The 25026-nt window shown below is 39.6% G+C and overlaps 1 protein-coding gene across 4 annotated transcripts in view; it reads left to right on the top strand.

Annotated features, from left to right (window-relative positions):
• Positions 1–25026, top strand: part of DOCK8 (dedicator of cytokinesis 8) — a 194651-nt gene that overhangs the window by 155312 nt on the left and 14313 nt on the right. For 2 of the 4 annotated variants that reach the window (XM_037491966.2, XM_054688878.1), the window contains exons 29-43: positions 863–1032; positions 2330–2472; positions 4239–4421; positions 4770–4902; positions 5723–5810; positions 9665–9761; positions 11112–11246; positions 12133–12285; positions 13326–13487; positions 14049–14149; positions 14923–15115; positions 19619–19762; positions 21028–21159; positions 21593–21727; positions 23093–23182. In XM_037491966.2, coding sequence (XP_037347863.1) covers positions 863–1032; positions 2330–2472; positions 4239–4421; positions 4770–4902; positions 5723–5810; positions 9665–9761; positions 11112–11246; positions 12133–12285; positions 13326–13487; positions 14049–14149; positions 14923–15115; positions 19619–19762; positions 21028–21159; positions 21593–21727; positions 23093–23182 — 2059 coding nt within the window. The remainder of the gene's footprint in view (positions 1–862; positions 1033–2329; positions 2473–4238; positions 4422–4769; positions 4903–5722; positions 5811–9664; positions 9762–11111; positions 11247–12132; positions 12286–13325; positions 13488–14048; positions 14150–14922; positions 15116–19618; positions 19763–21027; positions 21160–21592; positions 21728–23092; positions 23183–25026) is intronic. The other 2 variants (XM_054688877.1, XM_037491968.2) reach the window with 2 other exon arrangements.

Raw genomic sequence — 25026 nt, 5'->3', positions numbered from 1 at the left:
GATTCAGTATCTGGTCCGAACCCATTTCCTAGCTTATAGGTGGCCATCTTCTTGCTGCCCTCCTATGGCTGAAGAGGGCCAAGGAGCTCTTTTATGAGAGCACCAAGTTCATTCATGAGGACTCACTCTCATGACTGCTCCTTTTTGAAGGCTCCACCTCCAAACACCCACACATTGGGGGTTAGGTTTCAACAAATGAAGTTGGAGAGGACACAAACATTTATTCTACAGTAACTTCATACCCGTCAAGGTGACTATAATGATAATAATAAAAAAAAATGGTGGTAGCAAGTATTGTAAACAGATAATGGAAGCCCCATACACTGCTAGCAGAAATGTAGTTTGGTATAGCCACTAGTGAAAACAGTTTGCTGTTTCCAGTAAAGGTTAAACATAGAATTACTGTCTGATCCAGTAATACTGTTCTGAGGTATATATCCAAAAGAGGTAAAACATCCACACAAAAACTCATACATAAATATTTATAGCAACATTCATAATTCATAATAGCCAAAATGTGGAAACAACCCAAATGTCTATAAACTGATGAATGGATAAATAAAATATGATATAGCCATACAATGGAATATTACTCAATAATAATATTGAATATTTCTGTAACCAGCAATGAAGGACTGTTGCTACAACATGAAGAACTTTAAAACATCATACTAATGGTAGACCAGAATTAGAGTGCAGGTAGTCTGTCTGTGAATACTCTAAATTTCTATCTTGTTTTCCTGGACTTTGACATTGTCACCTTGTTGTTTAAGAGAATTCTGATCACTCCTTGCTTAAAAGCATTTTGATCAATCTCAGTTCACCTACCATGACCTCTAGCTTTCTGTGTTTTTACTGACAGGATGAGCAAAGTGCAAAGGAAAGCCGTCAGTGCCATCCAGAGCTTGCTGAGTACTCATGACCTGGACCCACGTTGTGCCAAACCAGAGGTGAAGGTCAAAATTGCTGCCCTTTACCTGCCTTTGGTTGGCATCATTTTGGATGCTTTGCCACAGCTGTATGACTTTACAGGTAATGAATGATGCCTTTTGTTTTTCTTCTTTGAACTGATGGAGACCCCTGCACTTATATCATCCTATAATCTTAGGTTCCTTTCTATTTGGTCATTAATTAAAATATGAATACATTTTATAAATATTATATTACAGGAAGGTGTTACTGAACACATGGAAATTTTTTATTTTCATAATTTGAAAATTTTATTTCTGACCTAGTCATGTACTAGACATTTTGTTTCCTTTGCTAATCTGCTTTTTTCTATTAATGGTAGCACATCAATAATGCTAGGTTTTAAATTACTCTGCTGAATCCCACCTTTTGGTCAAGCATGTAGAGCAATTTGAGAAAACAGAAACCAAAATTTTTATTTTGAGAATGTGTATTGCACTCAGCATTTGAAATGCGTTTAAATGAATTTTTATTTTTAATTTAATTAAAGCTTAATTTAAATGTGTTTAAAAATGTTTTAAATAAAAGAAATTACTGCACTGACTTCAGTGACTCAAGTATCAGACACATCGGCTACTGGAGAGGTGATTTAGGGAAATACCATCTCAGGCTTGATGCTAAAGTTTTTTTAAAGACTTTATTTTTTAAGAGTAGTTTTAGGTTTATAGCAAAATTGAGGGGAAATTACAGAGCTTTCCCATCTACCTTCTGCCCCTGTGCATTCACAGCCATTATCAGCATCTCCCACCAGAGTGGTGCATGTGTTACAATGATAAACCTGTATTGGACACATCATCATTTAAGTCCAGAGTTTACAGTAGGGTTCACTGTTGGTGCTGTGCATTCTGTGGGTTTGGACAAATGTATGATGACATGTATTTGTAATTACAACAACATACATAGAAGATTCTCTGATCTAAAATTCCTCTGTGCTCTGCCTATTCATTCCTTCCTTGCTTCTAGCCCCTGGCAACCACTGAAATTTTTACTGTTCTCTATGGTTTTTGCCTTTTCCAGAATGTCATATAGTTGGAATCATATAGTATTTAACCTTTTCAGATTGATTTCTTTCACTGAGTAGCACACATTCAAGGTTCCTGCATGTCTTTCTGTGGCTTGATGACTTTTTTCTAGTACCGAGAAATAGTCCATTTTCTGGATATACCACAGTATTTTTACCCATTCACTTGCTGAGGGACTTCTTGGTTGCTTCCAAGTTTTGGCAATTATAGATAAAACTTCTATAAACATCTATGTACAGATTTTTTATGTGAAAACATAAGTTTTCAACATTTTGGGGCAAAATCAAGGACTTGTTTATATGGTAAAACTACTATTGTTGTTGTTGTTTTAATTACAGCAGTAGATGCCCGTAGTGGGAAAAATCGCACCAATGGCTCCGATGAAGAAGAAGGGAGTAGTGCAATTAACCAGAATGTGGCATTGGCCATCGCTGGCAATCATTTTAACTTGAAAACAAGTGGAGCAATGGTGTCTTCCTTGGTATGTTGGTGCACATTTCCCTCGTTTATTTTTCCCTTTGTGTCTTTTCCTATGTGTCCATCTTTTGATGGACTCATTCTCATATTCTGCCAGATATCCTCATATTCTACTAGAACTCAGCATAGAGCAGGCAGTAAGATTTCTGTCTCATTAATTGATGCTGGAGGGAATTATTGTGAAGTTTGCGACCAAGGCGGGAAATGGCACAGTTGAAGGAAATGATACACTGTCAGACTGGGTTCTGGCAACAGCAAAGGAGCCACAAATCAAATTCAGACAGTTTCACTGGTACCAAGTTCAAGGTTCAGAAAACCAAGAAATCTGACATCATTACCAAGGATATCAAGCCATGGCTTCCTCAAGTGGGAGGCTTAAGATGTTTAAGTATTTATTATTCATACTATATCTGCCTCTAAAAAAGGATTGAAAGAGTCTGGTTGGTTGGGGTGAGAGCTTATGCAAAAGATTTTAGCTTTTCTCAATCCCCAGAAAGCCTAAGGAGAGTTGATTGCCTCTGTCCTTTTGCGTAGACTCTGTGGGCTTGAAGGGAGCTCCTCTGGGGATATAACCTCTGATTCACATGAGGCAGGTTCTATCTCCATTCCTTGCTTACCTCTGACTATTCCTTTGTCAAGACTGCTACTGCATCCTCTTATATACCCCCAGTGAGGGTTGAGGACAGGACAGCAAGGAAGAAAGAGAAAAGACATTTGAGATTTGACATCACTCATCCTGGAGTTTGATAAATATGTATTTATCCACATTGAAATATTTATGGCCTCCAATTTTCAAATGTCCATCTTGCCAAAGCTGGCTGCTTAAGGTGGTATATACTTTTTATGTTATTATTTACCTCTAAGGGAGAAACTTAAAAGCCTGAAATTCTCCTATGAAAAGATATTCCCTATGAAGTTGTTATGATAGAGATTTCATTTCTTCTTGTCAACATGCTCAGAAAAACTAAAATTAAAGTAACTTTATAAGCCCTATGAAGTTTTCCCATCCAAAACTAACAAATCCCTCATATACTCACAAATACTTACTGCAGTCTCACCACTACATTCCATGGGATATTAGTTCCGCCACATGAACTAAGGGTGCAGCCACATATTGTTCTTGGTGTTGATTTGATAAGTAACAGAAAGTGTGCTCAAGCCTCTAAAATAACACTTGTGGCTAAAATATTAAAGCCAATAGACTAAGGCCCACACCCTCAGGAAAGCATAAATTGTGGTTAAAGTCCCATCAGGAGATTTCCACTAAATTGTAGATTTGGTTAATTTTTTGAGTAATACTTGACCCTTACAGTATTCTTTGGATTCTGTCACAAAGACACTAAATCTTACATAGTTAGGGTATTTCTGAAACCCAGCCAGGGTACTTCTTTTATAAGTCCAACCCTCCTTTAAGTCTAGTTTAAAGGAGAAATACTTGGCGATCTTAGCAGCATGGGGGCCCCTTTGTATCATTGAGATGGGGGTTTGGGGGCAACATGGCTAAAGTCCAGGGCAGTTCAACACACCACACTGCTCCTGAGACAGAGGGTGCCCACAGTTACGTGGCATGAAGCCTGCCTTAAATATTGCCCTGGAGAACTCCTTCGCTGAGCAGCCAGCTGAAGGAACAGCAGAGTTCCAGGAAACAGTTCCACAGTCAAGGAAGGAGCACAGTGACTGTGTTCTAAGAGATGACCATCCTTAAGCTTTCACTATTTCTGCTGCTCTACTTTGTCCCCTGCCTCCATCTCCCAATCTGCCTCTTTTCAGCCCTACAAGCAGTACAACATGCTGAATGCTGACACCACCAGAAACCTCATGATCTGCTTCCTCTGGATCATGAAAAATGCAGACCAGACCCTCATTAGGAAGTGGATTGCTGACCTGCCGTCAATGCAACTAAACAGGATTTTAGATCTCCTTTTCATCTGTGTCTCATGTTTTGAGTACAAGGTAAGTGGTGGCTCAGGTTACACTAGCTCTTTTCTCCCCAATTCAGTCCTGTCTTGTTACTGTTCCCCTTTGTTTGGACAATGGCATCATCAACAATTTTTCCTATTTCTGTATTAAAATCCATAACCTATTTGCATTATAAATATGATTGTACCATAGGGTGAGGATCTCTGCCTTCAGCGTAGGAAACTCCATTCCCTTCACAGGATTTCAACTGCAGTACCCCCAGAATAGTGCTTCTGTGTATCAAAGAAGCTGATGTCACCACTGAGTGTTCTGTTTTGAGGATTCTCATCATAGACACAGATCTCACCCAACTAAATGTCCTCGTGCCTCTGTCTTGTGCAGGGAAAACAGAGTTCTGACAAAGTCAGTACCCAAGTCCTGCAGAAGTCACGGGATGCCAAGGCCAGGCTGGAAGAGGCCCTGCTCCGCGGGGAAGGGGCCAGAGGGGAGATGATGCGGCGCTGCCGGGCTCCAGGTGTGTTGGGCTGGCCTGGCCCTGCTTTCTGTTTGAGTTTTTCATCCTTTATGGCAAGGAATGCCCTCACAACATGAGCAGACACCAGCACTTCCTTGAGACTTTCAATGTAATTCAGAGAAAGGAGGTTATATCTTAAGCAGTGATAAAAGTTCATGTTCAGGAACATGAGTCACCAGAAAAGGTGGGATGGCGTCTCCCTCCAGGATAAGTCTCTTTGGGAGGCATTTGACTAGTCTGTACAACACAGTCCGCAAACTGGATAGTTTTGCTCCCAGGGTCGTCTCCTCAAGTCATTCAGGGCTATGTAGACTGGAACCAGGTCCCCAGTAGCCTCAGAATGTTCCAGTCCTCCTGGGACTCCACCCCATGAGGAATTATCTCAGAAAAGCTGAGCTCGTTGCTGTAGAGTGCAGTGCTCGTTCACTGTCCATTCTAGTCACCGTGCTCAGAGGAAAACAGTGACAACTTGATTATGCAGTGGGACCACTGGCAAGGAAGACAGAGCTCAGCTTTTCTCAGTGATGGTTGGGTACCCTCATTTGACAGCCACACCCTTTCTGTCTATAACTCAGCGAAAACCACAAGAGCTTTACAGAAGCTTGAGATCTTGAGAAATGCACTCACCAACACCTCAGAAAGGCAGGGGTTCTTCTAAGCCAGGCTGGACCTGGGGGTGGGCTTGTCTCCTACCCGCCGCCAGCATGGACTCTAATTAGCGAGGTGCCCAGTCTTCTCAGTTGAGCTTATTCATAACTTCTGGTTATCTTGGAGGGTTTCATGCTAATCAAATTCCTATCATGCATTTCTTAACTCCTAGGGAATGACCGATTTCCAGGCCTAAATGAAAATTTGAGATGGAAGAAAGAGCAGACACATTGGCGGCAAGCTAACGAGAAACTAGATAAGTGAGTCACTCAGCAACTTACTGCCATTTTTACCTTAAGGGCAAAACTATTTTTCCCAGGCTACTTGTATTACTGAAACAACCACATCCTCCCAAGGGTAAGAAAATGAAACATCATTATCTGTGCAAATTCAGTTCATTCAGGGACCCAGGATAATCAAAGGTATAAGAAGTTACGGTTTCTATCTCTCAACTATTTATCACACTGGTAAGCATTTAAAGAAAAATAATATTTTCAGATAACATAACAGGACAGTAAAGACCCCATAATTTCCATCCCAAAATGTGTACAAAGATGTGTATGGTTATTTATGCCATCATTATGTAAAATTGTGAAAAAAACTAGAAACACTCTAAATGCTCAAGAATTTAAAAAATCAGGATAACAAAATAATAGGTTGGCATTACAATGTTTTGAAATTATTTTAATGCCATGGGAAATGCTTGTGATACAATGTTAAGTGAATATTAAAACATTAAAAAGATAAATTCATTTTTTTAAGATTTATTTATTTATTTATACAAGCACTGGGTGCAGTCCGAAGCGCAGGAGGGTGAGAGAATTCACCAGAGCCAGAGCAGTGAACAGAACAGGCAGACTGATGAAATACACGCTAAGGGGAGCAGCGGGTGTGGCAGGAGAGGTCTGTTGCACCATATGGGACCCTCACCTGGCGGCCGGGGATCGAAGTGGCACTGCAGAGGCTGCGGGCAGCTTCGCAGCCCAGCGCTCAACCACTGTGCCACCAGGGGAGGCCCGAAAAATTCATTTTGTTACAGATGTTACCTAGAAAATTAAGTTGCTGGTATTATTAATAGTTTCCATTTGCTTTGAATGTTTTTTCCTTGTTCTCTGTTCCCTGAACTGATGAACTGGTATTTGGTTCTCAAAATCCATATATTCTACCTCAGGCATTGACTTTCCCCACCCTACACAATTATTTTTAATGTGCGTGTTGTTAAGTGCTACAGAACTGCTTGTGTCAATAGACCATCTACTCTATGAGGTTAAAAGTGGAGCCTAACAAGTCATGTTTTGCCTGAGCTGTGTAAATTGATATTTTAGGAAAGCTTTAATTTTTGCTTGCACTGACAACATATTTAGCCTTACCAAATGGGACTTAATCTGACTCTCTAATTCAACTCTCAGTCCTGCTCGGCACATGGGCTCCTCTATCTTGGAGCTAATGATTCACCTCTACAGACCTTCAAGTGCTATCTATCTGTCTCTGTCTCTCAAGAAAAACTGTAGTCTAATGGTAACTGCTCAATTTCACTGCTGGGAAAACTTTGTAGTTCTATGTAGGGTGAATGAGTTAATTAGGCTTTTTACACCACTGGCCTCTGTGGCTATCACCTGTGGCCAGCCTTGATTGTGTTAATGCAGAAGTCATGTGGGTGTGGGGCACAAGTGCCTGATTGTGTGCACATGTGCAAATGTGCATATCTGTGCCTAGGAAGGAGGGAGCAAACAGATCACGAGAGAATGTCAGAGAGAGCCTCTGAGCCTCACAGCTCCCCTGCACCTGGTTGCCCTACTACATTCTAATAGTAGTTTCTTTTTTTTTTTTTAAGCATTTATTTATTTATTTATACAAGCACTGGGTACAGTCAGAAGTGCAGGAGGGTGAGAGAGTTCACCAGAGTGGGCAACAGAGCAGGCAGACTGATGAGGTACGCTGCTGAGGGGAGCAGCGGGCGGCAGGAGAGGTCTGCATGACCATGTGGGACCCTCACAGTGGCTGGGGATCGAACTGGCGCTGCAGAGGCTGCGGGCAGCTTTTCAACCCAGTGTTCAAATGCAGCGCCACTGGAGAGGCCCTCTAATAGTAGTTTCTTTCTCCTTTTTCTTTCACATCACTTTCAGTTATTTTGGCTGTTTCCTTTGGAGCAGTCATTTTCAACCTAGGCTACACATTAGAATCACCTGGGGCTCTCAGTGCTGATATGCACCCCAGGGCAATTAATTCAGTCTCTCAGACAGTGGGAGCTGGAAATCAGTATTCGGTGATTCCATTGTTCAGCCAAATTGAGAACCACTGTTTTAAAGAAATAGCTGATGAGCTTTTTAAAAAGCAGGTTAGTGCTAATGAAAGTTGTGCAATTTGAATGTTCTTAATACCACTGGACTCTATACTTAAAAATGATTGATGGCGGGCTTCCCCTGGTGGCACAGGCGATTGAGCACAGCGCTGTGAAGCTGTCTGCAGCCTCTGTAATGCGGGTTTGATCCTGGCCGGCAGGCAAGAATCCCACATGGCCAGCAGACCTCTCCTGTCGCACCCACTGCTCCCCTCAGCATGTATTTCATCAGTCTGCCTATTCTGTTCCCCGCGTTGTCTCTGGTAAATCCTCTCACCTTCCTATGCATCTGGCCTATACCTGGGTTCTTGTATAAATAAATAAATAAATCTTAAAAAAAAAAAAAGATTGATGGCAAGTTTTATGTTATGTTTATCTTGAAATTGGGGGAGAAAAACAGATTCGAACATCTTAGATCAGCGCTGTCCAAAAGAGCAGCTACAATAGTGTTGATAGTATAAGTGAAAAATGCATGGCAGATTTAAAAGACATACTGTGAATATCAGAAAAATCTCAGTGTTTTTGTAATGGTTATATGTTGGCAATATTTTTGATATAGTGGATTAAATCAAATGTTAATAAATTAAATTTCACCCATTTCTTTTGGTCTTTTGAATGTGGATATTATAAAATAAAATATGACGTATGTGATACCCATTTTGTTTCTGTTGGGTAGTGTTGCCTTAAACCTGTAACCTATCAGCAAATTAATAAAAAGTAGTTTTTATTTCACTTATTTTCCACAAATATTTTCACTTGGATAGTTAGAAAAAGTGTAGAATAGTTGAGTTACTTGGTCCAGGGAGTGTATCCTAAATATGAAAACACTTAAAACCCAGGGAAATATTTTTTCTGAGTACTCAGGTCCCACATTATTGGGTGAAGGGAACTCAAAAACAGCAAAGAAGTAATGCTGGTCTGGGACTTTTGAGCTCTTTTCACCCATGGTAACATTTTGACAAGTGGAGCATCTTGTAAAGGTCATTCTTTATATTTCCCTTTTCTGGCAACTAAATTTAAATCATAAAAAATATCCCTTTCAAGCTTCACTTGGATCTTATGAGAATGGATGAAGTAATGCAAAATGCTCTATTTCCTTAAAATGAAACCTAACAGAGAAGCAGCCCCCAACAATTTCCCAGTCCCTAGTGGTTAATAGCCAGTAATGTCCTATAGGATGTGAGAGGGCACAGGAATGCAACCTCTTTCCAGTGGGAAGGGACAAAGGTTGCCACTTGACTGAACAACCCCATGGGGTCTTTGGGAAGTCAAGAGACTGACTCTTTCCTGATGCACATCTGAAGCATCATCCTTTCCTGGCCCAACAGTGTCATTGTGCCAACTTCACATTACACCCAGCCACTCCCACCAGCTTGTTGCAGAAGCTCCTTCAGCTCAGATCTAGAGATGGTTCTCATGCATGAAATGCAAGAATGGCCCTGAGGCTTTAGGCGGCAATCTGCTGGGCTAGCCTAATTGCTAGCAGAAACCAATAATTGCTTTTATACCCATTTTGTTATTTTTATAATTGTCTTCATTATTTATAATAGTGGGGGATGAGGTGGGCCTGGAGTCTTGACCTAGACAATGTTTCTGAGACACTAATGGCAGAAAACACCCCACGCTCCTTAGTTACCTGTGTTTGACTGCTTTGTTTTCATGTCGAAATTGACTCTTCCAAAGTTTTCTTTCCACATTGCAGCATAGATAGCCATCACTGGAATATGGCCAGGTTTGACATGCACTTTAATTTGCTCTCTTTTGTTTTTTTAGAACAAAGGCAGAGTTAGATCAAGAAGCCTTGATCAGTGGTAATCTGGCTACAGAAGCAAATTTAATCATCCTGGATATGCAGGAAAACATTATCCAGGTGAGGACAAAACACCTGAACTCCTTAAAATAAGTATATTTACTGGACTTGAATAAGGAAAAATTTGTGCAAGAAAGAACCTTGATCCCAAATGCGTTTTTAAAAATTACATTGGGAGGTTTACTATTTACAATAGTGTTCTCCTTACAAATTCCAGAGATGCTGAACATTCTTCTGGTTTCTCTGACTCACTGCTCACTCAAAAAGGATTAGGTACTTAACACGCTGACCTTTGCAGTAGGGTCTGCTGGTTTATTTGGTACATAAATTGTATACCAAATTTATGATGTGGATGGTGGGCTGGCTTATGGTTCAGTATTTAAAAGAGGAATGGTAACTAGGTTTTTGTAGTGCATCAACTCCAGTTGAATTATGGTTGATGTCTGAAATGAGAGCTAAGATTATGACTAGATTAGGTAACAAACAGTGCAAAATATGATTAATGATGTCTGCTTTGGACACAAATTGGTGAAGAAAGTCACTTCTGCCCTGAATTTGCCATCCCTGCTATCCAAAAGTATTGTGTCACTATGACATTTGTCGTAATACAACTCACTACAGTAATTTCATCTTCTAAGTGAAAGTTTCCAAAGTTCCAAAGAAATCTAGGTGATAATGAATTTTAGTTAATCTGAAAAATGATTCTTTGCATGTTTCCAGTGACAGACCATTTATTAGAGGAGCTTCTCTATTGCTTTTTGGGGCTAGAAGAAACATTGTTGGAACATAGAACCTTGCTTATCCAACTTTCAGTGATCTAAAAATAGTAATTATCTTACAGAAACAAAGACAAAAAGTCTGTTGTATTTTTGATAACTTAAATACTCAGCCTTGCATTGATGACATCTTTCCACACACTGCTTTTTGAGTGCCATGTACCTAACACTGGTCCTCAGAATGCATTAGCCATTTTCAAAGACAACTGAAAATTATTTGTCATTGTCTTTGGTGTGTTAGAGCTGATAAGTAAGCTTCTATTTAGGAAACTCACTGTCACCAAGCACCCGCTGTTGTACTGGAAGCCCACATTATGTTTTGAAGTCCACAAGGGAAGTTATGAGAACATTCCAAAAACTGTTGCCCAGAATGGGGGAAGGTGTGCCTTGTAACTTATTTACCAATCCCAAATTAGGCTTATATCCCAAAGTAGTAGTAATTTGGAAATAGGTCTTCAGATTTCATGACAGTGGATGATAGTGAGGTGATCTACCAAACCCTTGAGAACCTTGACCAAGAGAGAGATAGGTGTGAGCAGCACTGTGCTAGTCATCAAGAGTCTGTTGTGTCTTCACCCCTCAGTTCTCTGGCACAGTGCAGGGACTCAATGATGCTGTTCTTCCATCTCCCCAGGCAAGTTCTGCTCTGGACTGTAAAGACAGCCTGCTGGGAGGTGTCCTAAGGGTCCTGGTGAATTCTCTGAGCTGTGATCAGAGCACCACCTACCTGACTCACTGCTTCGCGACTCTCCGAGCTCTTATTGCCAAGGTAAACATGGGACACTTGTTTTTGTTCTCTTAATTAAGAATTAAGATTCCCATCTAGCTTCACACTTCTCTCTCCCAGTCTACCAAAAGCCACAGAGTAGCAGAGCATTAAATGACATCATATTAAAGGGCTTAGGTCTCTTAGGAAGAAAGCAGACACACTGAACTTTGAGAGATCTCACCATAGGAAGGAAAACAGTAGTTCTCACTCTTGAAATGTGGGTTGAACTATATGCCCCTCACTGGGGATATGAGAACAAAAATCACTTGAACAACTTTGCCTTTTACTCTTTTCCTTCAGTGCCTCATCTGACTGAGATTAAAGTCTTATACGTGTTTCCTATTAATGAGTCTTACAAAATGAATCATTAAAAAAACAGATTTAGAAATTGATTTCTTATAGTCTGAAGAATAGATTTTCCTTAAGTAAAGTGGTCTATACAGTTTACTTTTTCCCCCTTAATTGAAAATCTCAATTGGTGTCTTCTGTATGGGATATTTTACACCTAGAAAGAGTTCTGCTCTCCCCCATCAAGATCATTTTTTTCTTTCTCAGTCACCAAATTTTTTCTATTTCCAGACAACCTAATAAACTCAAGATAATTCCCTCAGAGTTGTGACTTTGCCAATGAATGCACTCTAGGTAACAATGCAGTTAATTATGCCTTGCTGGTCTTAGTTGTGCTGTTCATAATTGCATTTTAAGTTGATTCTATTGCTTCGATCCATCTTCTGACTCAAGTAGCTGATTGTCTTTATAGAGCAATGTATTAAATCTCTGAACTCAGCTTGTCCAAGAAGATATTTACATATTTCAGCAGGCTTCCAGTACAGAAAGCATAAGAAAGTGCCAAATGATACCTAATGGTCCCCTGTGTCTCTCCTAGTTTGGAGACTTGCTGTTTGAGGAGGAGGTGGAGCAGTGTGCAGACCTGTGCCAGCGAGTGCTGCACCACTGCAGCAGCAGCATGGATGTCACCCGGAGCCAAGCCTGTGCAACCCTTTATCTCCTGATGAGATTCAGCTTTGGAGCCACCACTGTAAGAGCCCAGACCAGCTTGGTGACCCAGAATCAATAGGAGTCAGTGCAAAGCTTTAGTTGAGGAAAAGTCTGCAGGGTTGCATGTACTTCTGTGTAAAGGAAAGAATTGAGTATTTAGATGGACAGCACCTTTTGTTTGAAATGTGCATTAATAGTAATATCAAGAGTTATGAATGCAATGGTTTCCATCAGTATGTTTCAATAAGAAATTAATGAATATATGTAAATTAAAAGTTGTCATCTGTGGGAAAATATACAACAGGCAAGTTCAGAATTCAGAAGAGTTTATTTACTTTCTAAATCTGGTTGACTCATATCAGAATGACCTGTGGAAGAATATTTGAAATGAACATTATCATCTAGTATTTGTATCAAGCTTAGCAGCCTTTGGAATTTAGTTTTATTGCACAAGAATACACCTTTGCTTTAGTTTGTCTAGATTTTGGTATGTTCTTTTGGAATTTACATTTGTGGTCATGTTAATGAGCATATTCACATGATACCCAATAATAAATTGGCTTGTGGGAGAAAGGCAGGGTCCTCATAAGATTTTAGGTGTAGCAATTTTAAGGCTTTTAGGATAATCCTCAGAGATCTCAGGATAGCCATATTTTTCCATGGACCTGAAATGAAAGGATAAATAGTAAGTCGCTGCCTACCCAGACTCCAGCATCTCAAGTATTCTGGCCACTGTGATCCTGTTGCACATTGCAGTTTAAATAAAGTAGAGAATCTTGGCGCAGAAAGAGATTTCCTGTGACCCTACTTTGTAGGAACCTTTCAGCCTTGCAGCATGGACGAGCCCAGTGCTCAATGAAAATTTTAAAGGGAGCTGACAGATTTATGTCAGAGCAATATCCATTTAAACAATATGAATCTTGCGCAAAGTATAGCTCACATTTCATTGAGGGTAAAGGAAATGATTAAGACTGGGATAAAAGAAATACTGGAAAGTTATCAGTGCCTGCCTCTACTGTCTTCAGTTTCTACTAGCTAAGTGCCTCTTATTTGTTCCATCTTTTTTTCTTCTTCCTGAAGCAGAATTTTGCAAGAGTAAAGATGCAGGTAACCATGTCTCTGGCATCTTTAGTGGGCAAAGCACCAGATTTTAATGAGGAACACCTCAGAAAATCCTTGAGGACAATTTTGGCCTACGCAGAGGAAGACACAGCCATGCAGACCACACCTTTCCCCGCCCAGGTAAACTGAAGAGCTGTCTCAGGCATGGGCTTAGGATCAGCCAATGATAAACTCATATATATTATATACTCAATAATTATATTTAACATAGTATATAATATTAATTATATATAACATGTAGTTACATATTAGATATATTTATATATGAGATATGTTATGTAATTATTATATCTTCTATATGTTATTATGTATATTACATAGAACCTAAGCTTAGGTCCTAAGCTGCTCCTTTTTGGTCTAAAAAACCCTGATGTGCTAGACTACACTTTAGGACTTTTCAGGTTGCAAATAACTGAAATTAGTTCAAATTAATTTGAACAAAAAGGTATTGTAGAAGAACGATAGTATAAGGATTCTGGGCTTATTCATGGACCCAAAGGACTGGACTTCAGAGCACCTGGACCTGCAAAGGAGGCAGAGAACAACAGCCTCTCCTCACCTTTGAGTTCTACTCTCTTGGGAAAGCCTGTCTATGACTGGCCCATGTACTTTCATGTGACTCTAACTCATTGCCATTGACTGCAAAGCCAAGATTGTCTCACGGTATACACTTTTTTACAGATAGAAGAACTTCTCTGCAATCTGAATAGCATCTTATATGACACAGTGAAAATGAGGGAATTTCAGGAAGATCCTGAAATGCTTATGGATCTCATGTACAGGTAACCTTTTATGATAAAATTAAAAGGGCATCACTTGAGGGTCTAGGATTCTGTCACTGTGAGATTCTTACCAATGTAATAAACACAGGCAATGTGGTTACAATTTGGATGACATCCAAAACTCTGTATAGAGTTTAAACATTAGAGTAGGTTGATTCATGTACAATTTTTCAGAAAGATCTCCCTAATTTAAAGTGAGGTGCCTATTTTATAATATTATCTTTCACTTATCATAGAATGATAATATAATATTATCTTTCACTTATCATAGAAAATAATTTATCAACTTCCATATGAATTATTTTATATACTTTTTTCCAGTTATATGTACACATGCATGTACAGTTTTAGTTACAAATCACATTTGATTCTGTAGTGTAAAACTTTACCTTGAATTCCTTTTTCAGGAGAAACTACTTACAGAGGCAAAATTATTCTGATGTGATATCATAAGAAGGGTAGTACTTTTGTCTTCTTTTATTTTGAGAGAAAGAAAGAAAAGGAAGAAAATTGCTAGATACCCATTAAAATAGACTTATCTTAGCAAGTTTTTTTCCCCCACAGAGCTTTAACCAAATGCTATTTCTTGGGGTCCAGCAGCATACCCTAGACATGAAATGAAAACAGCTACTGATAAATGTTTGCCTTTTCTTTTATTTTCTGAACATGTAGAACTCTTGTGAGAAAAAAGACTTCTCCTGAAAAGTGATCATACAGAGTAGAAAAAATATCATTAGCCAGTTGTCCTTGAAACTTTCTCAATCTGTCTTCAGAATTGCTAAGAGTTACCAGACATCTCCTGATCTGCGGCTGACCTGGCTCCAGAACATGGCAGAGAAACATACCAAGAAGAAGTGCTACACAGAGGCCGCCATGTGCCTGGTACACGCAGCTGCCTTAGTGGCAGAGTATCTGAGTATGCTGGAGGACCACAGCTACCTGCCCGTGGGTAGCGTCAGCTTCCAGGTGGGTGCCAACTTCAGAGCAGTGATTCTCAACTGAGGGCAATTTTGCCCCTCTCCCCAGGAGGCATTTGGCAATGTCTAGAGACATTTTTGGTTGTTACAAAGAAGGATTCAGAAGATGAATGCTTTTGGCAGCTAGCTAGTATAAGCCAGGGATGCTGCTAGCCATCCTGCAATGCATAGGACAGCTCCCATCACAGAGAATTATCTGATTCCAGACATTTATGGTGCCAAGTTTGAAATCCCTCACCTAAGTGTCAATTATTTGCCTCTTCTAATTGCTTTGGCATCTTGGTACTGGCTTTTAAAAAAATATTATTGACAATAAATGTACTAAAATTTCATGGCATTTTAGGTACTCACAAATGTTTTCATATCAATTATTTTCATTTGACCTTCCCCATCAATCAATGAAGCAGGCAGATGGGGAAGGTTTCATTCCTCCAACTTCACAGATAAAGAAACTGAGAAAGCAAATTTTCTGAAGTCATTTAAAATCTTTTTCAAAGACTTGCAGTTGATACAGTGTATTGACGATCATGGAAGTATTTCCCAAACACTGGAGAAATGATTCCCTCATGGCCCATTCCATGATTCTACTCCCCAGATTTAGTGTCCCACTTTCTAACTCCAAATCAATGAAGACCCAAATTGACATGGGGATGGGGAAAGGCCTGAATAAGTACTTTCTTAGGATAAGCTGAATATTTCACAGAGCTAATCTGCGGAAGTTGTCTGCTAGGTCTGAAAGCTGGCTCAGGCTGAGATGCTCCGTAGCCACTTAGATGGTGTTTGCTGAATAATTTAATACAGTCTTTAGAGAAGACAAGTGTTATGAGTACTTTTTTAGAAAGAGACATAATCTGTAGAAATGATCATCCCTCAAAGCAGATGGTACAGTAACACCCTTTTCAAGCCAGAGTTGCAAAGTCACTTATAAGTGTTTGTGTTATTCTTGTTTTAATTTACATGACTGATTTTATGAAAGGCATTGTTCTTATTATCATTGTAAGCACAAAATTGTAACACTCTGTGAACCAATCAGAGGAATAATTCAAAGTAGCTTTCCCAGGTTTAGAGAATAAGTCACCAAAATTGTGGCTGGTAGGGCCAGGCCTTTGGATTTCCGAGAGTGATGTTCACCTGGCAAGCTGGTGTCACCCTATATTACTAACTCTCTCTAAGTACTGTCTTCAGTAACAAAAATATTTATTCTGATTTCATTCTTAGTAAATGAATTTCATTCTTAATTCAGAATATTTGTTGTAAAAACCCCAAATTAAATTCTTACTCAGAAATCATATAAATGTCACATCTGATTTTGAAACATTAGAAAAATTATTTTAGATATATCTGTTTCCATCATCAGATTTATTTTAGCCCTTTGATATTTTCAAAAATAAACATTCTAAGTGCTACTCTCAATTCCAAGAAAATATTCAGGTTTACCACTTAGTATTAAATATTGAATCCTCTTTTCATATTTCATTGACTAAATTCTTTCACATGCTTTTCCCAGTTACTGTATCTTATATTTACCACTTAAATATTAATTGCATTTCAATATTGACTTTTGTCTTTGTAAGTTTTGCTATTCTACTTTGACCTAGAATTCAATTGATTTGCTTATGAGCGATACCAAAGTAAAATAGAATAGTTATTCTAGAACCAACAGAAAAACTGCACATTGTTCCTACATGAGGGCACATAGCTCAATTTTTTCATGTATCATTATCCATTCATTCCCTCATTTTAGGTAATATTTATTGAGCAGTTATTCTGTCTTCGTGAATATTACATTGTAGCCAGGGAGAGTGACATTATGTAACTAATAATTCCATTCCTTATTCAACTACAATGCTCAATGCTTTTATAAAGAGGTACAAGATGCTGTACCTGTGTCTAGTATGACTCAGCCTGGGGGTCATGGGAAGCTCTGAAGGAGAAGGCAGAGAGAGGAATGATGAAGTGAGATGCCTTTATGATACACAGAGCATGGGGAGTTAGGTCTTCTCAGCTACAGAAGAGAAGCCAAATTAAGTTGGTGCTTATGAATGAATTCACTCTCAAATGAGACATTCTAAATCCATTTGGAAATGTGACAGAATACCTAACCAAGACTGATGTAAGGTAAAAATGGAATTTATTAGCTTGCCTGAGGGAGGTGAGCTTAGAGTAGCACCTACCATACTGAACCTGGGGGCCAAACTAATGTCATCAGATTTCAGTGTCATCACCATTTCCTGTCTCTGCTTTCTGTTATGTTAGCTTCATTCTTCACAGGCTTCCCATACTCATTGAGAAATATTGAGGTTTACATCTACCCAGGTTTAAATCTAGGAGAAAAGAGAAATGCCTCATTTCTAGCAGTTGCAGAGAAAGTCTCAGTGCATCTTTTTGGTTCTCATGGGATCATGTTCTCATCTCTGAACCAATAAGAACAGCCAGAGGAATGGAATGCTCTGATTAGCTGACCCAGAGTTGAAGTCCACACCTGGAGTTATAGATGGTTTTTCAGAAGATAGTCAGGGGAGTTTACTTTATAGGAGGATGAAGGAATTTTGGAAAGCATTAATTACAGATGTTTGGTGTTGATTATTTCTTAAATGATGTTTGGTGTTGATCATTTCTTACATGATCTTTGGTTTTATTTGCAACCTTGTTCTGCTACACTGAATTTGAATATTTGGAAAATAATTATAAAAAATAGATACATAAATCTACTCAAGAAAAATAACTTGGAGTACTCTGGATTCCAAAGAATTGAGATTGTCGAAATTCTGTGCCCCAGAATGCAATATTTCTTTCACAAATGTAGATATGGATACATTCTCTGAGACTGCTGTTACATTTACCTCCCTAATTCTGAAACCAGGAAAGTCTGAACAGAATTTTTTTACTCTGACTATCACTAATAATGCTACATAGCTTTGTATTTGTTCTTCTACATGTAGAAAATTGCATAAAATTCAAATAGGATTTGTTTCTTGGGTTATTAGAGTTTTTCTTCAGAAACAGTATTTCTTTGGAATTTCTGTTTTGTCCAATTAATAAACACTATAATAGACCAAGTGTGGAAGAGAGAAGAACCATAAAAGATTGAGAGCCTCATATATTCCTCAAACTACATTATAATAGGGGGTGTGAAGATATAAGGTTGTGATCATCATCTCTTTAAGAATTGCTAAGATTGATTCACTTGATCTGTTAGCCAGGCCAAGACAGATTTCACTTCACAAGCTCACTTTGGTCAGTTGGTAGTAGCTGACTGCAGCATGTTGGTATGAAGAATTTTGAGATTGTATCCGAGTTTCAAGGGGAAGAATGCTGTAATTGATTAGTTTTGTCTGCCATTAGAAAAGGAATAGGAAGTAGTGGCATGTGTGCTACCTACTCCCAATCAACTGGGATTTTCTATTTCTTCTCTGCTCTATGAATATTTGTTCCACAGCTATGCGACAGTCTACATACTCATTAGGGATATGAGAGTCACTGCCAATGCTGGAACAGGGTGAGGAGAGTGAGGTGCATGAAGTGCATAACTTAAGGAGCATTCCTCTCAGGTGCAAGCAAGGTTATGGTTGGCACTCAAATGACCTTAAGAGAGTGTCCCTAAATTTTATGCTCTGGGTTTCTTACTTGTTCACCCTAGTGTGGTTTATGTGAAAGAAAAGTGTATAAAAAGGAACAAAATGTTTGGGGATGGGAGCTAGGGAACTCCTTCCTGCTGCATACCCATAAAAATTTCCATGAAGAAGTCATTCTCGGGGCCTCCCTGGTGGTACAAGGGGTTGGGACGCAGCCTATGAGGCTATCCACAGCCACTGCAGCATAAGTTCGATTCCCCGGCCGGCCAGGGAGATGACCCACATGGCACAGCAGACCTCTCCTGTCTCGCCCGCTGCTCCCCTCAGCAGTGTATTTCAGTCAGTCTGCCTGTTCTGCTCCCCACTTTCTCTGGTGAATCCCCTCACCCCCCACATCTCTGGCCTGTACCCCAGTTCTTGTATGCATAAATAAATACATCTTTAAAAAAAAGAAAACATTCTCCTTTGCTATTATGGTATAATAATACGACTATTCACCTGAAAGTCAAGTTAATAGTAGGAACATACCTTAGAAAAGCACCCCTAAAATTCAGACATTCACTCCTCCTTTAAACAAAAAAATCTAGCCAACTGTTAATTGTCCTTTGCTTTAAAAACAAAGCAAAACTGTGACCACAGCTGCATGTCCATTAGGGTTATTTCACCAAAGTAACTCAGCAGTTGTTACATTGAGGTAAGTGTCCCTTTTATATCTGCTAATGGTTAAAAAGAAAAGAACATTGTGAGTTTTCATGACCATTTACTCTGGGTGTCTTATCAGAATGGCATCTAGAGCACTTCTGGGTAGAATTATAGACTCTGTATAATCACAAGCTCAGTAAGGATCAGGGCTCCTGGGGTGTCTTCTGTTAGTCTGGTGCACCTTTTCTCTGGGTTTATATTGCCATTTTTTCCAGAATATCTCTTCCAATGTGCTTGAGGAGTCTGCGGTCTCTGACGACACCCTGTCACCAGATGAGGACGGTGTGTGCTCGGGGCGGTACTTTACTGAGAACGGCCTGGTGGTCCTCCTGGAACAGGCGGTGGAGCTCTTCAGCATGGTCAGTGCCCACAGCAGGTCCCCCGTGCCTGTCCTCCGCATTTGGGCTGTCTCCCAGGAATGTGACAGGTCTTAATAGCCAAAGCCCCATTTTATCATGATAGGTACAGGGGTGAACAGGGCAGGGGATGGGCCTTAAGGATTTTGATGTATGCAAACCACATCAGCTCCCTGAGGGAGGTGATAAAGCCTTTCATCACTAAAGTATTCCCGTTTCTACTGCAGGCTCATTGGCTGGGCAGCTGTTTCACAGTAGTACTTCCCTTTAATAGGGGTGGAAACTAAGCCACAGAGAGGTGAAATGGCTTGCCCAGGGTTACACAATAAATGATGAGACATGTTCTCACTCCTTCATTTTTTTCTCTTATTGCTGTGGAGCCACTAGGAGAGGAAGGAATAAATACGCAGCATCCTCCTAACAACTGAGTAGTCCTCAGATTGCTCACAGACCGAGATCAGCTCAGAGATACGTGGGAGCAGGAAACCGCTGAGATTCCCCTTATTAACCTGATCTGGGTCTAAACACTGCTAATGAAAGAAAACATATAGGTTAAGTCATTGTGATTCAGAGCAGGGGAGAAAGTCTCTTGGCCATTTTCATTTTAATATTCTTTTCTTCCCCCTTATTTTAAGCCAAATAAATACCATATTTGGCTGATTGATTTTTTTTTCATCCTCGTATTTTTTTGGTCTTTTCTACTTTTCATTTTCAACCTTCTACCCTATAGCATCTAAGTATTTTAATTATATTTTAACTATCTTCTGTCTTCTCTCTCCTACCCCCACCCCGTCCCCCCCCACCCCCACCCCGCTTTCCCTTTCAGAATTCAGGAAAAAAATAGACACAATATACTACTGATTTTCCTGAAATTCCAGGAAATTAGCTAGTTAGAATCCCACTAACTCCCTTCAGGTATGCAGTGAACATCTGGCTATAAGGGGTGGGCAGGGACCCCTGATGACATTTAAATATCTTAGAGATGTCATCCTCTATTGCTCTTTTTCCCTGCTGCCAATCTCCTCTCCTGATTTTTCTTCTTGAAGTCCTTTCCCTCCTACTTTACATCACCATACAGGACGATTTAGCACATGTTTAGTTCAGTTTGCATGCTGCAAACCATCCTGAAGATACTCAGACATCATTCCTGCTCTGTAAAATATTGGGGTATCAATAATTAATCTATTTCTGCAGTGCATAATGAACCCTGCTTGCTCCTCTTAAGTTTCCAGTGGATTAAATTATCTGATTTTCTTCTTCTTCCTTAGGGAGGATTGTACGAGACAGTTAACGAGGTCTACAAGCTGGTCATCCCCATTCTGGAAGCACATCGAGATTTTCAGAAGCTGACTTCTACCCATGACAAGCTGCAGAAGGCCTTCGACAGCATCATCAGCAAGGTACCTGGGGAAGGGGCCTGGCCAACAGGTCCTGTTACCTGACAGCAAGTGACCCTGTCCCAGAGATGCTTAGCCATCTTTCCGTTCTAGAAATCATTTACATGGAGCATATCCAATGGAAAAGGGCTGGGGGTAGACACAGCACCCAAATTCAGAGTATGAAAGAAGGCAGCTCAAATTACATTACAACCGGGATATGTGAGAAACTTAAATTCACTTGAAAGAAGTCCTAGAAATTGCTTATGGGACTCATTTTGTTACCATTTCCAAGGTTTATTCAATTAACATTGAATTTTTTAAAGCAGTTTCTGTTTAGTAGTTACAGGAATAAAATGCTTTATAACATGACTTTAAAAGACTCCTGCCCTTTGTAACTCAGTAGACCCTCATGAATTACATAACTAAGGAGGGAAATTCTAATTTTGTTCACCAGGGTCACAAGAGAATGTTTGGAACCTACTTTCGAGTGGGTTTCTATGGATCCAAATTTGGGGATTTAGATGAGCAAGAATATGTTTACAAAGAACCTGCAATTACCAAGCTTCCTGAGATCTCTCATAGGTTAGAGGTAAGAAAGTGATTCTATGTGCTTGACTTCGTTTACTTTATAAAAACAAATTAGAGTGGGTCATTATAAGAAAATAAAAAAACTTAAGAGTCTTGGATTCATCATTGATCTCTATATAAATTTTTCCACATTGCATTTAAAATGTGAAGGTATTAGGTAAGTTCTTGAGCCAAGATTTGGGTAGGCTTTTCTTTGGATGATTATCAAAGTTTATAAATTTGTATGATGAATATTTTCAAGACTATCTAAAATTCAACCAATGCCTTGTACTTTCTTATAACTCTTTCCAAGTTTTAGTAATGGTTTTTCAATTTGAAGGTTTTTATTTTGACTTTGAATTAATCAGGGCAAATTATCAAATTCCCTGTAGAAAATGCTCTGGCCATCCTTCTGGAGTCACTAGAGAACACATACCATTCTGGTACAGAGCTGTCTGACAGTAGCTACACCAGGGGCTGTGGCACCTCGAGCTCTTCCTGATAATCCAAGGAGCATCCTCTCAGAATAATCAGAGTCAGTGTCTCTCCCATGGGCTGGCAATGTCACCCCAACCTGCTATTTACATTTGATCCATAATGTAGCAGAAGAGAGCAGTATGGTCTTGGAGGAAATACTAAAGAAAAAGAGAAACATAGAGCAAAGTAAGAAAAAAAGGGCACAGAAAATTAAAGTGTCAGCAATAAGCACACAAGAGGATAATCAAGAGACACCCCTAAAACAAAACTCTGGCAGGTTAAATAACTGTGGTCCCTGAACTGTTGACAATTAACCAAAGATTCACTCTTTATGCTTTCTTACTGTTGCTTTGAATTTATTCCCTTTGCATGACTGTAACACTTAAAATACTTTTGTTGCCAAATTGCTCCTTCTACTGTCAACCCATGCTAAGTAAGACAAGGGACATGAATCCTTGCTTGTCTCGAAGAAGCCGTGACCCAGAGTGGTTTGGTGACTTGTCCAAAGTCATTTAGCTCATGTGAAAGAGAACTAGACATTGACCTCAAGCTACTTGACTTCCTAAAATGTTTCCCAACTTAAGGCTAAAAGTATTTATTTTGTCTTCTTGTGCACTATGGTTTATCACATTGGGCACCTTCAGGTTTCTAGGATACAAACGGCAAGAAGTAAATAGTGCTATACCCTTAAAGCTGCCTTAGGAAATATGATGGCATTGGTTGAATTAGAGGTCAAAGCTATTTTTGTCTCAGGAAATGCTGAACTTGTCTCATTAGCTCAGAAGGACTTTCAATAATCAATGAGCAAATTCTCTCTTATACTTGTTCCAAATTTATTTCACTTCTGAGAAGACAAAGAGTTGGGTTATATTAAAATAACCTTTATAATATCTTGTTTTCTCTTGCCTAGGGGTTTTATGGTCAATGTTTTGGTGCAGAATTTGTGGAAGTAATAAAAGACTCTGCTCCTGTGGACAAAACCAAGTTGGATCCTAACAAGGTAAGGGGAAATTTGCAAAAATTAAATAAATAAATAAGAAATTATCAGGTTCTTACTCCTCTAACTCTACCCTGTAAACACAGAATGACTTCCTCTCTCTGGGTTTTCCAACTTATTTAAATGCATCCAAAAACTTTTGTCTAGGGCTCAACTACTCTTTAGCTATATCTTAAAGAAACCACACGTAACAGCGGAAATCATAATAGGAGCTACAATAAAGTGGCAACTATGTGCCTGGCACCTCATTCAGCCATAATACATCATTTCATCCTCTAATAGCCCTTGGAAGTAGGTGTTGTTATCCCTATTTTATAGATGAGGCGACTGAGATATAAAATTATTAAGCAATGTCCCATACCATCCAAGTGTCAAAAACAGTGTTCAACACAGGGTCTATCATCCCCAAATTCATACTCTTAATCACTGTTCTTTACTGCCTTTCTATAATAGCTTTAGATCCTAGATTAAAACATGTTTAAAAGGTGCAAACTTTATTGACAACATTTAGTAGCACCCTTGCTTAGGGTACAGGTATTCCTTCCAGGGACACTGCTGTTGGGGGAATTCTGGAAAGGTCTCAGGCTTCAGTTTCCTCACTTTTTGCATGAGGGTGTCTTCTGTTTCACCCTCAGTTGGGTTACTACAGTCCAGTTCTAACGCTCACCACCTGTAGTTAGCACCAGACTCCACAAGTCACAGTTCAGTCCTTAGATGCCAACCACAAATAAGTCCCCCAGGTCACTCACATATCTTTGCTAGATGGCTACAAATTAGGGGGTTCCCTCAACCTCTTAGTCTAGATAATTCACTGGAAAGACTAAAGGACTCAGAAAAGTGATTTATTGAGGATTACAGTTTTCTGATAAAGAGTACATGTAGAGCCAGAGCTTCTCTGACCTTTTAGCCAGTCAATGAGTTCATCAACTAGGAAGCTTTACCGAGCCTCTGTGACCAGAGTTTTTATTAGGGGTCTCATTATGTAGTCATACTCAACAACTACATTATTCAATCTCCAGTCCTCCTACCTTCTCTAAAGGTCAGACTGACCCAAAGTTTCAACCCTCTAATAACATGATTGGCCTTCCTGGTGACCAGCCCTTATTGTGAAGCTCTCTACTGTCCTACTGTGAGTTACCTCATTAGAATAACAAATTATTATTATAAATCATTATAATAAAGTTATAGTAAAATTAGTTTAATTCTTATAGAAATGATACTCTATCACTTAGGTTATTGCATAGTTTTTTAAAAAAAGATTTATTTATTTATGCATAGAAGAGCTGGGCTACAGTCCAGAGATGGTTGGCGGGGGGGTGAGAGGATCCACCAGAGACAGAGTGGGGAAAAGAACAGGCAGATCAACTGAAATACACTGCTGAGGGGAACAGTGGGTGAGACAGGAGAGGTCTGCCTTGCCATGTGGGTTTCTCCCTGACCAGCTGGGGATCAAACTAGTGCTGCAGACGCTGCGGATTGCTTCATAGTGTGCTTAACCCCTTGCGTCACCAGGGAGGCCCTATTGCATAGTTTTTTGAAGTTCTATGCCAGGAAACATCGACAAAGACCAGCTATATTCTTTATTATACCACAGGGTAACAATCAGCCCACTTCACAGATATGTTCATGAGAGAGCTTCCTAGGCTGTTGAAAATAATGCAAAATCAATTGGTAGGGGCTGGGGGACAGAGGACCAGTTACCATCTGGCAGGCCTATGAAAGGAGGAGTCCAAAATCTCTCCGTTCTGTCCTGCAGAATATTATGGAGATGATGCAAGTGGGAAGGAATTGGCCCAATTTTAGAGTTTGTTTTTCTACATACTTCAGAAGACTTGCTCACTTCAGAT

Source organism: Talpa occidentalis, unplaced genomic scaffold (assembly GCF_014898055.3).
Source record: "Talpa occidentalis isolate TD23 unplaced genomic scaffold, MPIMG_talOcc4v2.1 talOcc4.7, whole genome shotgun sequence".
NCBI classification, from domain to species: Eukaryota; Metazoa; Chordata; class Mammalia; order Eulipotyphla; family Talpidae; genus Talpa; species Talpa occidentalis.
This window is presented reverse-complemented; position numbering and strand designations above follow the sequence as displayed.